Raw genomic sequence first — 15,611 nt, 5'->3', positions numbered from 1 at the left:
AACAAATTGTGGCACAACTTGAGTAAAAGTAGGACACATCTTTAGGCATCAAGGTGTCGTCAATTTGGTAATGGAAATAAGCTTTTGGGGGGAGGGGGGTGGAGAGCTAAAAACTATAGAGGGAAAGCAAGGCATGACTACAATAAGCAGGGTGAAATATATGTACGCTGCAGGAGTTATATAGAGATAAAAAGCAAAGGAAAGCACTGTCGTTCTGGCCACGGACGGGCCAGTTGAGACTAAACGACTGCCATGTCATGCCGTGGCAATGACATCTTTTGGATGCGGTATGGGTTGGTGGGGATCAGCACACCCCCTCTCACGGCCGATGCCTGTTCAGTAGACATGGCACAGATACTGCTCCCTGATGTTGCTCCAAGACTGGCATCACGAGCGTGAGTGTACCCCCGTCCCAATCCTTCCAAAAAGGAAAAATCCCTGACAGTACCGGGAATAGACCCTGGTCCTACGTATGGCACTCAGCCACTCTGACCAGAGGTGCATCAAACCAGTCTTCGGACTGTACATCACAGCACGATATGCTAAGAAACGGCATGAATGGAACGAATGTCCAAAATTAGTAGTAAGGGAGGCGAATGGAAGACTTAGATTTGCTGGGAGTGTTCTGGGAAGAGTGAAATTCAACTGTACAAACGGGTTAGAAGGCGCAAGTGCGACCAATTCTGAAGGACTGTTCACACCTTTGGAGTTTGTATCAAGTAGGCATAATAGCAGAAATCTGCTGAGCTACCAGTTCGGTGTAGCCCATAGAAAAGTGAAATAGAGATACTAGCGGGAGCTTTCACGGTAATCTATTAAGGAATAACGATGTTGATCTCGCGAAGTATTGTCGGGTAAACTTGATAACCTGCCTTGGATAAATACTGTGCAAAAATCCTCTAAATCCTCTTGCCACTACAATGCAGGGTGTAGAAAGGGAACCACTGCTCAGAATGTCGTCAAAATGGAACAGCATATTATTGACGCAGGGGGGGGGGGGGGGGGGGAGGGAGTCATAAATGGCTTTGAGCACTATGGGACTTAACATTTGAGGTCATCAGTCCCATAGAACTTAGAACTACTCAAACCTAACTAACCTAAGGACATCACACACATCCATGCCCCAGGCAGGATTCGAACCTGCGACCGTAGCGGTCACGCGGTTCCAGACTGAAGCGCCTATAACCGCACGGCCACACCGGCCGGCGAAGTCATAAAAAAACCACAATTTGACCAACAGATGGAGCTGTAAACGCCAGAATACGCACACCAATAGATGCGCGGCACACGGTTGTTTTTCATTTTGCGTCCGAGGCACCCCAACATGACTCCCTCCATGAAGATCGCGCGCTGCTGGTAAAGCTCTTTTACAGGGTGTTTCAAAAATGACCGGTATATTTGAAACGGCAATAAAAACTAAACGAGCAGCGATAGAAATACACCGTTTGTTGCAATATGCTTGGGACAACAGTACATTTTCAGGCGGACAAACTTTCGAAATTAGAGTAGTTACAATTTTCAACAACAGATGGCGCTGCAAGTGATGTGAAAGATATAGAAGACAACGCAGTCTGTGGGTGCGCCATTCTGTACGTCGTCTTTCTGCTGTAAGCGTGTGCTGTTCACAACGTGCAAGTGTGCTGTAGACAACATGGTTTATTCCTTAGAACAGAGGATTTTTCTGGTGTTGGAATTCCACCGCCTAGAACACAGTGTTGTTGCAACAAGACGAAGTTTTCAACGGAAGTTTAATGTAACCAAAGGACCGAAAAGCGATACAATAACGGATCTGTTTGAAAAATTTCAACGGACTGGGAACGTGACGGATGAACGTGCTGGAAAGGTAGGGCGACCGCGTACGGCAACCACAGAGGGCTACGCGCAGCTAGTGCAGCAGGTGATCCAACAGCGGCCTCGGGTTTCCGTTCGCCGTGTTGCAGCTGCGGTCCAAATGACGCCAACGTCCACGTATCGTCTCATGCGCCAGAGTTTACACCTCTATCCATACAAAATTCAAACGCGGCAACCCCTCAGCGCCGCTACCATTGCTGCACGAGAGACATTCGCTAACGATATAGTGCACAGGAGTGATGACGGCGATATGCATGTGGGCAGCATTTGGTTTACTGACGAAGCTTATTTTTACCTGGACGGCTTCGTCAATAAACAGAACTGGCGCATATGGGGAGCCGAAAAGCCCCATGTTGCAGTCCCATCGTCCCTGCATCCTCAAAAAGTACTGGTCTGGGCCGCCATTTCTTCCAAAGGAATCATTGGCCCATTTTTCAGATCCGAAACGATTACTGCATCACGCTATCTGGACATTCTTTGTGAATTTTTGGCGGTACAAACTGCCTTAGACGACACTGCGAACACCTCGTGGTTTATGCAAGATGGTGCCCGGCCACATCGCACGGCCGACGTCTTTAATTTCCTGAATGAATATTTCGATGATCGTGTGATTGCTTTGGGCTATCCGAAACATACAGGAGGCGGCGTGGATTTGCCTCCCTATTCGCCAGACATGAACCCCTGTGACTTCTTTCTGTGGGGACACTTGAAAGACCAGGCGTACCGCCAGAATCCAGAAACAATTGAACAGCTGAAGCAGTACATCTCCTCTGCATGTGAAGCCATTCCGCCAGACACGTTGTCAAAGGTTTCGGGTAATTTCATTCAGAGACTACGCCATATTATTGCTACGCATGGTGGATATGTGGAAAATATCGTACTATAGAGTTTCCCAGACCGCAGCGCCATCTGTTGTTGAAAATTGTAATTACTGTAATTTCGAAAGTTTGTCTGCCTGAAAATGTACTGTTGTCCCAAGCATATTGCAACAAACGGTGTATTTCTATCGCTGCTCGTTTAGTTTTTATTGCCGTTTCAAATATACCGGTCATTTTTGAAACACCCTGTACAAGTACGGTGACGGTGTACCAGTAAGCCAGCATAAGTTCCAGACACTCAACAGTGTGGAGAAAGGCACGAGTCTGATATCTGCTAAGGGTCTGGAGAAAATGATTACAAAATTCGAAAAAAAAGGTATTTTTGAAGTGCATTGTGACAGAGGGAGCAGAGCAGTTGATCCGACGTCTGTCGAAGATGTGGCAACAGTACTGCTGCATGAGGGGTCGAGCGGTGCTGTGGAAACATGCAGTGCATATGGGAACTGCTCGAACGTTGGAGATGCCTGCAAGCACGGTGCATAAAATCCTACGAAACATCCTGCACTGCTATCCGCACAGCATCACGCATGTTCAGGAGTTCGCTCTGGAATTTATTGCTCGCGTGAAAGTGGACAATTAATGGCCATGGAACATTCTGTGGACAGATGAAGCCCATTTCCATCTCCAAGTACATTAATACGCAGAACTGTAGAACATGGGCAATGGAAAATCTGCACGTACATCAACCGGCACTATTTCGTTCTGCAAAGAGGATTGTGTAGTGCGGATGGATAACATCGTTTGTAGCAGGGTCGTATTCTTTCGAAGAGATGAGTCCTGCAGGCCCTTTTTACGTGTACTGTCAGTGGTAAACGCTATAAGAGTTTTTGCGCACCAAGAATTCCACCCCTTCAACAGAGTGCATGTGTGGGTAGCACCATTTGTATATAAGATGGCACTCTTACACACATTGCACAGCCAGTGAAGCGGCTGCTGCAGAGGCATTTCGGAACTGCTAGAATTATCAACCGTCATTTCTCTACACTCTGGCCACCTGATCGTAATCTGTGTGACTTCTGCCTATGGGGTTATTGAAAGATGTGTTCAGTGCTGCAATTAGCCGAATTGGAGGCATGTACTGCGCAACGCGTTCTGAAAGTGAGCCCCGAGGCACTCCAGTCTATAGTGGAACGTGCTGTCTTTTGACTTCAACTTTTGGCAGAAAATGATGGACAGCACACTGAATATGTCCTGCGCCAGTCTCAAGACAGGCAGAAACCGATATCATTTTGCTTTTTATGCGATTTTTGGTTTCTGGACAGAAAACTGATCTCATTTTGCTTTTTATGCGGTTTTGGCTTCAGGATAGTTAAAAACCGACTTTTCCCTTCCGGTGGCGCGCGACCTTGCCGCAGTGGATAGGCTTACATAACGAACAGTGCCACAAATGTTGACTGCCGAACTTGTGAAGTGATGCAGATTACCAGTACGGATGGTGTGATGTGCAACTCAAACCATAGCCGCCGTATTGCGATTCATCTGTCATTTGTCGCCGACCCCATTCACGTTAAGGCGCACAGCGTCATCTACTGGTAAAATTTTCGTTAATTTTTTTTGTTCTATGACGTTTCCCTCCGCGTCGACAATATACTGATCAAATCTGACTTCATTCTTACTCCTAGCGTGGTTCTCTTTCTACAGCGTTTTCAAACTGGATCTTTAATTATGGACACCCTGATATAGAGCATAGGGACCAAGAGAATCAGATAACAAGAGTTTAGGGTGCTGAAACAGTTACATGAATAGTCATTTTCCCTCATTCAGTACGCGAATGGACTAAGACAGAAAATCGCTAGTATTAATATTTCTCTCTCGCAACAACAACTAGATTAGAAATTCACTCAACGTAGTTTTAAATATTTAAAATATTTCCAGCCCCCCACCCCTCCAAAAAAAAACCTGTGGCAAGCTGATAAAAGGTTTGTGTCTGCCTTGAGTCTAAGCATTGATGAAAGATGAAATGCTCACCTCGAAACAGCTACCTTGACCTATCTTAAAAGCACTACTACACATGAAAATCAGTACTCCCCATAAAAGTCAGATCAAATAATAGGATTTCATTGAATACCCGCCGCAAGATCACTGGTATACCGTGTGGCTGTCGACAGCAAACCTTGAGAACGACGACACTAGCAACATGTTACAGTTTTTCAGAGTAGGCGTTCCCAGTTTGGTACAAATCTACCAACACAAACAAAGTTGGCAAGGCACTAAACGAAAGGTGTACGCTTATTACAGGATGTTTGAAACCTAAGGCACTTGTTGAACTCTACTGGCAGGCATAAGGCCACCAGTTATTCTTTGTGAAGTAGCCGCTAATGCGAAGGGAACTAATCAGGCTTATTAAGAAAACCATCCATTATACGGGAACTTTCCAGTAGTCACAAGTATGAGGTCCAGAAGAAGTTTCATCAAGACCACCTCAGTCTTGTAAACAATAGCAGCTACGTGAGGCACACAACTGTGAATTTCTCGACTTGACAATTACTCACTCAATCTGGCCACCCCTTTCGGAAACCCTCCCACCTGGGCAGGAACAGAACTGGATGATTTGGAGCTCAGTCAGCCGCCTTCGATCTGAAGTTGGAAGACCCGGAGTAACCTCCAGAAATGGCACTTTCCGTGGATACCACCAACTGTCACTGCAGAGCAGAACACCTCATGGAACACCTGCTGGTCTGTCAACTATGCCCAGCATCTTGCATAGAAGGAGATCTTCTGCTCGCGGCTCTGAGCGGAATTGATGTTGTAAACTTTTGGGCAACAGTAGTGTAGCTTAATAATTCTTCCTCTCTTTTGTTTTGGCAATTACCATGTATTGTATTTGTTTACGACTCCAATAAATAACGAATAAATACTTAAGGTCTTGGTAATAAATGTAAGTGAAGAATATTCGACGTCCCGTAACGTAGCTGCAATATTGTTTTTGCACGAGCACCCCTTTGTTAGGATGGTAATAGCTATGAAGCGGGACTACACACAATTTGATTATATCAATCGGTTGACAGGATAGCCTATATTCTGTGTAATTTTCTAAAGCACATGAAACAACCACTTTAAAGCCGATAGGGATTGAGTGCTGTTGTTTGTCTTTTTTTCAGGTGAGGACCTGATAAGCGGCTAATTATAAAATGGTACAGTATATATCTTATCTGTGCAGGAAAGACTCTTAATACGCTTTTCTTGACGGCAGTATTGCAAAACACTGATAAGTAGTACAAAGACGTAATGAGGACTGCTAACTGTCGAGAAGACATTGCCACTGGTTATCTCAAGTGGATACATCTGCTGATGGGTATCGGCTGCTGATACTGAAAACGCTTTGGCGTCATTTAATTTTTTCGCAAGGTTAGGGGCACGAAGGGTGATACGTGTTCCGATTATTGACTCTCCGACTTGAAAATACAAATTCATGAGATTCTATGGGAATGTGATAGGAATGTGAAATAAAGAGATGACACATTTATCTTTGGTGAGTGATGCCAGCTGGACACATTACAAGACTCTTAATACGCTTTTCTTGACGGCAGTATTGCAAAACACTGATAAGTAGTACAAAGACGTAATGAGGACTGCTAACTGTCGAGAAGACATTGCCACTGGTTATCTCAAGTGGATACATCTGCTGATGGGTATCGGCTGCTGATACTGAAAACGCTTTGGCGTCATTTAATTTTTTCGCAAGGTTAGGGGCACGAAGGGTGATACGTGTTCCGATTATTGACTCTCCGACTTGAAAATACAAATTCATGAGATTCTATGGGAATGTGATAGGAATGTGAAATAAAGAGATGACACATTTATCTTTGGTGAGTGATGCCAGCTGGACACATTACAAGATTTTCATGGAATACTGGTCTGCAAAGATCTGTTCTAGACGTAATATTGAGCAATATTGTTTAATTAAGTCTGTTAATAGTTATAACAACATCAGAGAAAATCAACTGTAAAATGCTACGAGTTCTTTGTATATAAGGCCAGTGCGTCGTCTCTCGCATGTTTTGTGTTATTTGTTAAGGTAACATTATTCAAGCTTTAAATTACAAGGATTTTGTGCACAAATTTTACAAATTTGTCGAAGGTGGTTGATGATAATAATGAACTATAATTGTAATACTTCCTATTATTAACAGTGACTGAAGTCTGAAGTCGTGTAGAAATAATAAAACATAATCTACAGATAGATTTAATATTGCATTTTTCAAATATTTCGATGACAATAGAAGATTAAAATTTTCAATGAATTTAAAATGTACTGAACTGAGAAATCAGTACAAAAATTTACTAGATGAAGAACAAATTGGTTTTCGAAAGTAAAAGTTTTGTTCTGATTGAAACTTAGAACTCAAAACCATGAAGGCTTTCATAGAGGAACACAAATTGAGTTCATTCATTATGAGAAAGAATTTGATTATTAAACAGAAATATTTTTTTTTTTCTCTTCGTTTTCCGTCGTTCCTTAGTTGCTGCAAAGTTCATGGAGGTGTGTTATGTATACACCATTAACTGCCATTCATTAACCTGCATAGACAGAACACAACTCCATAAATAAAAAAAAAACCTTATTGAAATTTTAGAAATGATGTAACTTGTAATCAGATCACTTTCGAACGATGTATCACTGGCACATAATTCGATGAAACTTTGACCATACATGGAAAGAACTGCTACGATATAGTACAGAAGCTAACGGAAAGAAATACGCAATGAGATGAACAGAAATGACACTTTTATTCAAAAACATTAATTACGCTGAGATTGATGATGATCCCATGGAGCTAACGACGAGACATGATTCTTAATAACGATGTGGGATCACCAACGACGGCAATGCATTCTCTGCCATGTGTCCGAGTGCTGGCCACAAGGTTAGTAATATTTCTTGTGGTGGGTCGTTGTCTCCCCAACGCGTCTCACATGTACTCGATGGGATTAAGTCGGGAGTACGGGCAGGTCAGTCCAATGGCCGAATATCCTCTCGTTCCAAGAACGCCTCCACGTGCGCAGTTCGATACGGTCGCGCATTGTCATTCATAAAAATGAAATCAGGGCCGAATACATCCCTGAAAAGACGTGGGGAAAGAGTATAATGTGATAATAACGTTGATAGTGAGTGTAGCATGTCCCAAGATATGGAAGTCACCAGTCCCACGCAATATTATGCCTCATCACACCATACAACCTGGACTACCAATACGATCATGTTCGACGGTGTGCCTGGGTGCATTTCGTGTTCCCACATCTCGCCATGTGAGGATACGTCCAGCATTGTTGAACATGACCGTTTTGGTAGTCCAGGAGTTATGGTCTGGGAAGGTGTAATGTTGCATAGGCATGCTGACCTCCGAATGTTTGAGCACCATACACTCAGTGGTCAACGTTACTGTGACACACGCACCAACGGCCATCCACGCTGGTGGAGGAATGGAATATCTTTCCACAAGAACTTTTTGCCAACCAACATTGTAGCATGTCGCAGAGCATGCAATGTCGTCCGCTGTGATCACACAACCTATGAAGAACCATATCCCGTCGCTTGTAATGTCAGAAGGACCATCGTAAATAGCAGTGACTTCAGTGTAGTTACTGTCTCTGAATAAAAGTGTCATTTTAGTTCATCTCATTACGTATTTCTCTCAGTTACGTTCTGTAATATCTTTATCAGTTCTTTCTAAGATTAGTCCCAAATTTCAGCGAACTACGTTACTTGGCAGTGACACATCATGCGAAAGCTATTTTCGTCCTTAACTTTTGGACAGCAATGTTGATCAATGAAATGAGGAATAGAATTTTCTGAATGTTGGCCAACAAATTGTGTGCTACTACCAACTTGTCCCTTATCACTAAGGTACTCAACAACTGTATCAGTGTTTCTGTAACGAACATGAACAGTGAAACTTCCTGGCAGATTAAAACTGTGCGCCGGGCCGAGACTCGACTCGGGACCTTTGCCTTTCGCGGGCAAGTGCTCTACCAACTGAGCTACCCAAGCACGACTCACGCCCCGTCCTCACAGCTTTACTTCTGCCAGTACCTCGTCTCCTACCTTCCAAACTTTACAGAAGCTCTCCTGATTCTGTAAAGGAGAGCTTCTGTAAAGTTTGGAAGGTAGGAGACGAGGTACTGGCAGAAGTAAAGCTGTGAGGACGGGGCGTGAGTCGTGCTTGGGTAGCTCAGTTGGTAGAGCACTTGCCCGCGAAATGCAAAGGTCCCGAGTCGAGTCTCGGCCCGGCACACAGTTTTAATCTGCCAGAAAGTTTCACATCAGCGCACACTCCGCTGCAGAGTGAAAATCTCATTCTGGAAACATGAACAGTTCCTGATGGCAACATACAGTTTCAAGGTAACAACACATTCGTCGCCATACTACATGCAATTGATCAAATTCTTTGCTAGTACTGAAGACGAACAGAAATACTCTGTTCAGCAGCTAAGGTTATATAAAAAAACGCTTGTTGTAAGGTAGTCCCAATAACGAAAAGTTAAATCATTTTCTTTGAGGGAAAGTGCCTATTAGAATTTATACAAACAGTTCAGTATTAAAGCAAATCGATTCTTTTAAACGTTTAGATTACACACTGTCTGATATATACATTGCTGATGTATCATATAAAGTAAAAAAACAAATTTACCAAAGAGAAGCGAAACATGTAACATTCACACTCAAGGTAGGCAAAGCTCGGCAGTCACTGAAATGAAATTTCCGACTTGACCCAATCAGTCTCAATCTCATTTTGGTTATGAAAATTATGGTACAAGATTGTAAGACAACAGGGAAGGACACCAACGGTTTTTTCAAACTGGTAGAAATTTTGGGTATCAGAATACGGTTCGGTTTGGGAGATCGAAAAGAGGGTACCTGAAGTCGTCAGTGTTGTAAGACCCACGAGATATTTGAAGTCCTTACGGATGCGATGTTTAAATAATACACGGATTTAACAAATTACGAGATGCCGTCGTCAACCTAACAAAGGAAGTAGTTCTGTTTATTAAATGAAAAATGTTGTGAAACCTGAATCTACTGAAGCGCTAGAGATGGCTGCTAGTTTCTTGGGTATACCACTGGACAAAACTGATTTCGTCATGGTCATCATGAGGTGCTTTTAGGCCGGGGCAATGGACAGTTCCACACGTCCTGTGCCCTCACGATGGCAAGGACAAGTATCACTGAACACCCACACCTACATACATAATCCGCAAGCCACCATATGGTGCTTGGCGGAGGCTACCTTGCACTACTTCTGATCATTTCCTTTCCTTTTCCACTCGCAGACAGAGCAAGAGAAAAACTACTCTCTATATGCCTCCATAAGAGCCCTAACGTTTCTTGTCTCCATGGTCCTTGCGCGAAAATTACGTTGGCGGCAGTGGAGCCGTTCTCCACTCATCTTCAGTTGCCGGTTATCTAAATTTTCTCAATGTTTCCCTGGAGGGAAATATTGCTCGACTATCCGGCATCTGTACCAGATGATGGAGGAGGTAGAAAAGATCCAAAGAAGAGCAACACGTTTCCCATATAGTGAAAAGTAATGGTCGTATAACACTCCCTCTGGGGAACACCAGATGTTCCTTTACGTCTAAAGATATCTCTCCCTTTAGAATGCATGCTGTGTTTGTTCTCTTTGCTAGAAATTTTTCCGTGAGCTTGTATTTTGCTCACTAGGCGACAGTGTTGAACTGTATCGAACTCCTTCCACAAGTCAAGGAACACAGAATCAACCTGTCTGTCGACATCTGCTGCTTCCTGGACCTCGTGGACGAACAGAGCGAGCTGGGTTAAACACAGTCGTTGTTTTCAGAACTGGAAGACAACATAAAACTAGTCGCAGGTAAGGTAGATGCCAGTCTGCGATTTATCGGAAGAATCACCAGGAATTGTGATCTGAACACAAAGGAAGTAGCCTAACGAAACCCTCCTTCCACGTATACTTTAATATTACTCGACAATCCGGCATCTGTACCAGATGAGAGAGGAAACAGAAAAATCCAAAGAAGAGCAACACGTTTCTTTACGGATTTATTTAGTAAGCACGAAAGAGTGACAGTGACTCTCAGCCAATTGTAGTGGCTGACGCTGCAACCGAAGAAACCTGTAACACGATGTGCTTTGCTGTTAAACTTCCGAGATCGTACGTTCCTGGAAGGGTCAATCAACATATTGCTTCAACCTGTGTATCTCGCGATCAAGAACATCAGGGAGATTCCTACTTATACGGCGGCTTACCACTGCCAGCAATCGTTCTTCCTGCGAATCGTTTGCGAAAAGGGGGAAGTGACAGTGGACCAGAAAGTACCCTCCGCCAGACGCCCTGTGGTGGCTTGCGGAGCGTAAGTGTAGATATGAATTTTTTTTCTATCATCTCTACACAGTTAATTTGTTTCCCTGAAATGTGTATGCAATTTTTGACATTCTCTGTGCTTAGAATCTCCTCTGATTTTATAAAAATGTTACTGTGATAAAGGGCTGGAACATAAACATTCAAAATGGGTAACATTCGTGGTATAGTTAGAAAATGTACGGTGCTTACTTTCTCTGCTCTCTGTCGAGTTCGTTTTTGCTGCTCGCTAACGAAAAGATCCTCAGCTTGCAACCAGAGAACTGTGACCTCGTGCTCAGGATGTATGGAATCAGCAGCGTTAAACCTGGAAATAAGGCACTTCTGTTAGACAGTGTACTGATTAACAGTGTCGAAAATTAGCACATAATGCCGCGTAGGCACTCAACAACATTTCTACGTTTAGCGATCGGAGATCGGTGGCCCAAATCAATGTCCGACCACCCAGATTTAGGTATCTCATGATTTGCCTAAATCACTTAAGACAAATTCTGGGATGGTTCCTCCGAAAAGCGACCACTCAGATCGAGCATAGAGACATTTTCGGCAGCGTGTTAACAGTAGGAACTGCATACAAAAAGAAACGAGCCGGACACCGGTAAAAAAAATCGTAATGTCATTGCCTGGGGAGGAAGGTGCGGCTCCTATAAGAGTGGTGAGGCCCCAAACTCTCCACTGCAAGAACTCAAGCTCTTACCCCCCCTGAGGACAGAGCGAGCAGCCGCGCGGGATTAGCCGAGCAGTCTGGAGTGCTGCAGTCATGGACTCTGCGGATGGTCACGGTGGAGGTTCGAGTCCTCCCTCGGGCATGAGTGTGTGTGTTTGTCCTTAGGATAATTTAGGTTAAGTAGTGTGTAAGCTTGGGGACTGGTGATCTTAGCAGTTAATTGCCATAAGATTTCACACACATTTGAACATTTTGAGCAGAGCGAGCACGTGCAAGCGTCGACCGTCCATTGCACGCAGTCGACCCTGCATGCTCCCACTAGAGACTTTGTCGTTTTAATTCGGGTTCTAAGCGATGACACCATATCTTGTCTCCAGCAACCACTAGCGATTGGAAATCATTCCTTTTTTGGCATAGTACTGCTGATGTTCGGGAGAGAGTCCTGTTCGATGCGCTTCCTGTGCTGGTTGAAGGCTGGAAATTTCAGTTTGTCCTTGATGTAGGCGTGATCACTTCTGACGCTGAATCTGAGCTCTGCGACAATGGCTGGTGCCATTGTTGAATAATGAGGGTATACGCGCTCTGGACTTTTTTTTTGTATCATCAGTCTTCTGACTGGTTTGATGCGGTCAGCCACGAATTTCTCTCCTGTGCCAGCCTCTTCATGTCGGAGTAGCAGTTCCAACATACATCCTCAATTATTTTCTGCCCTCTATTATCGTGATGTCTTAACAGGTATGCTATCATCCTGTTCCTTCTCCTTGTCAGTATTTTCCACGTTTTCCTTTCCTCTGCAATTCTGCGCAGAACCTCCTCATTCCTTATTTTATCAGTGGACCTAATTTTCAACATTCGTGTCTAGTACCACATCGCTAGTGCTTCGATTCTCTTCTGTTCCGCTTTTCCCACAGTGCATATTTCACTACTATACAATGCTGTGCTCCAAAGTACATTCTGAGAAATTTCTTCCTCTAATTAAGGCCTACATTTGATACCAGTAGACTTCTCTTGGCCAAGAATGCTCTTTTTGTCAGCGCTAGCCTGCTTTTGATGTCCTTCTTGCTCCTTCCATCATTGGTTATTTTGTTGCCTAGGTAGTAGAATTTCTGAACTTCACGCACTTCGTGACAATCACTCCTGATGTTAAGTTTCTCGATGTTCTCATTTCTGCTGAGTCTCATTACTTTCGTATTTCTTCGATTTACTCTCAATCTACATTCTGCACTCATTACACCATTCTATTCACCAGATCATTAATTCTTCTTCAATTTCACACGGGATAGAAATGCCATCAGCAAATCGTATCATTGATATTCTTTCGCCTTGAATTTTAATTCCACTCCTGAACTTTTCTTTTATTTCCATAATTGCTTCTTCGATGTACGGATTGAACAGTAGGGGCGAAAGACTACATCTCTGTCTTACACCCTTTTTTTAATCCGAGCACTCCTATTATTCCCTCTTAGCTCCTGTGCATATTGTATATTACCCGCCTCTCTCTCTATAGCTTACCCCTATTTTTCTCAGAATTCTGAACATCTTGCACCATTTTCCATTGTCCAACGCTTTTTCCAGTTCTACAAATCCTATGAACGTGTCTTGATTTTTGTTTAGTCTTGTTTCCACTGTCAACTGCAACGTCAGAACTGCCTCTCTGGTGCCTTTACCTTTCCTAAAGGCAAACTGATCGTCATCTATCACATCCTCAATTTACTTTTCCATTCTTCTGTATATTATTCTTGTCAGCAACTTGGATGCATGAGCTGTTAAGCTGATTGTGCGATACTTCTCTCCCTTGTCTGCTCTTGCAGTCTTCGGAATTGTGTGGGTGATATTTTTCCGGAAGTCAGATGGTATGTCGCCAGACTCATACATCCCACATATCAACGTGAATAGTCGTTTTGTTGGCACTTCCCCCCAATGATTTTAGAAATTCTGATGGAATGTTATCTGTTCTTTCTGCTCATTTGATCCTAAGTCCTGGAGTATGACATTGTTATTAAGGTGTGGCGTTCCGCCCCGCATTTCGTCGGCCAGCGACGTCCGTGCTGCACTGAATCTCTTGTGCCTTGACCCTTGCAGCGGACATGTCCTCTTTGCACACTTGTGCCGCTCTTCGGTGAATTTTCGTTCGCAGCATCCCATCCGCTGTCAGGAAACTCACTACATCCACTTCATCGTCTTTGGAGACATCCATTCTTCTGTTTTCGGTACGAATTAGTGCAGTGGATGGTCAACTTTTGAGCGTGCTCGCTCTTTCTTCATGTGGGTATATGGCCGTGTCCTCGTAGCGACGAGTCTGGGGCCTCAGCGTTCTTTTATGGACCACACTTCCTTCCGCAAATAACGACATTCCATACCTTTTAGCGGTTTTAATTTTACAGCCTCCGGCTAGTTTCTTTTTGAATGCATCTTACTGAAGTACTTCTTCATTCGTCATTCTGTGAGTCCATTTCACTTCTAGCATTTTTATCCACGATCATCTTGGAAAACTGTCCAATTAGGTTTTTCTTCTGTCCATGATTCGGTGCTGTGTAGTACTAAATTCCAGATGTTAAATGTTAACTGTTCCTTATGTCGCTTTTTGGCAGAACATCTTGCTTACAAATGAGGAACACAGTATTGTATACACTTTTATATAAAGGCAACAAACACCGCTCTGGCTGTAGAAAATTTGTTAAAACCACGAAGGGTTTCAGGCTAGTTTAGGCGCATCCTCAGGTTACCTAAACAGGGTTAGAGATGAAGATTTGCAATTTTTTTCTTTTTAATAGGCTTAGAGAATACTGGTACATGGAGTAAAATAGACCCGCGCTTTTGGTACTTATATTATAGTGTGTACAATATTATTTAACGATTTTCTTGAAATCTCTCCCCGCCCATTACGCCATTGATAAAATTAAAACCCGCTAGAAGCGCTTGTCGAATAGATAAAACGGAGTGTCCCTAAAACAAAATGAAATGAGTATCTGGTGCTCACCCTGAACGCCTAGACAGAACTAAGACTTCCGCTGTTTATAAATTCTCCATTGGTTCTCACAATGCATGGAATAATATTAATTATAAATACACTCCTGGAAATGGAAAAAAGAACACATTGACACCGGTGTGTCAGACCCACCATACTTGCTCCGGACACTGCGAGAGGGCTGTACAAGCAATGATCACACGCACGGCACAGCGGACACACCAGGAACCGCGGTGTTGGCCGTCGAATGGCGCTAGCTGCGCAGCATTTGTGCACCGCCGCCGTCAGTGTCAGCCAGTTTGCCGTGGCATACGGAGCTCCATCGCAGTCTTTAACACTGGTAGCATGCCGCGACAGCGTGGACGTGAACCGTATGTGCAGTTGACGGACTTTGAGCGAGGGCGTATAGTGGGCATGCGGGAGGCCGGGTGGACGTACCGCCGAATTGCTCAACACGTGGGGCGTGAGGTCTCCACAGTACATCGATGTTGTCGCCAGTGGTCGGCGGAAGGTGCACGTGCCCGTCGACCTGGGACCGGACCGCAGCGACGCACGGATGCACGCCAAGACCGTAGTATCCTATGCAGTGCCGTAGGGGACCGCATCGCCACTTCCCAGCAAATTAGGGACACTGTTGCTCCTGGGGTATCGGCGAGGACCATTCGTATCCGTCTCCATGAAGCTGGGCTACGGTCCCGCACACCGTCAGGCCGTCTTCCGCTCACGCCCCAACATCGTGCAGCCCGCCTCCAGTGGTGTCGCGACAGGCGTGAATGGAGGGACGAATGGAGACGTGTCGTCTTCAGCGATGAGAGTCGCTTCTGCCTTGGTGCCAATGATGGTCGTATGCGTGTTTGGCGCCGTGCAGGTGAGCGCCACAATCAGGACTGCATACGACCGAGGCACACAGG

General features: G+C 44.3%; 1 protein-coding gene across 1 annotated transcript in view; it reads right to left on the bottom strand.

The window, feature by feature from the left end:
- Positions 1–15,611, bottom strand: part of LOC126198906 (bumetanide-sensitive sodium-(potassium)-chloride cotransporter-like) — a 553,300-nt gene that overhangs the window by 11,877 nt on the left and 525,812 nt on the right. Inside the window, exon 17 of the mRNA XM_049935533.1 lies at positions 11,258–11,372. Coding sequence (XP_049791490.1) covers positions 11,258–11,372 — 115 coding nt within the window. The remainder of the gene's footprint in view (positions 1–11,257; positions 11,373–15,611) is intronic.

Source organism: Schistocerca nitens, chromosome 8 (genome assembly GCF_023898315.1).
Source record: "Schistocerca nitens isolate TAMUIC-IGC-003100 chromosome 8, iqSchNite1.1, whole genome shotgun sequence".
NCBI classification, from domain to species: domain Eukaryota; kingdom Metazoa; phylum Arthropoda; class Insecta; order Orthoptera; family Acrididae; genus Schistocerca; species Schistocerca nitens.
The sequence above is the reverse complement of the archived record's forward strand: the minus strand, read 5'-3'. Positions and strand labels throughout refer to the sequence as shown.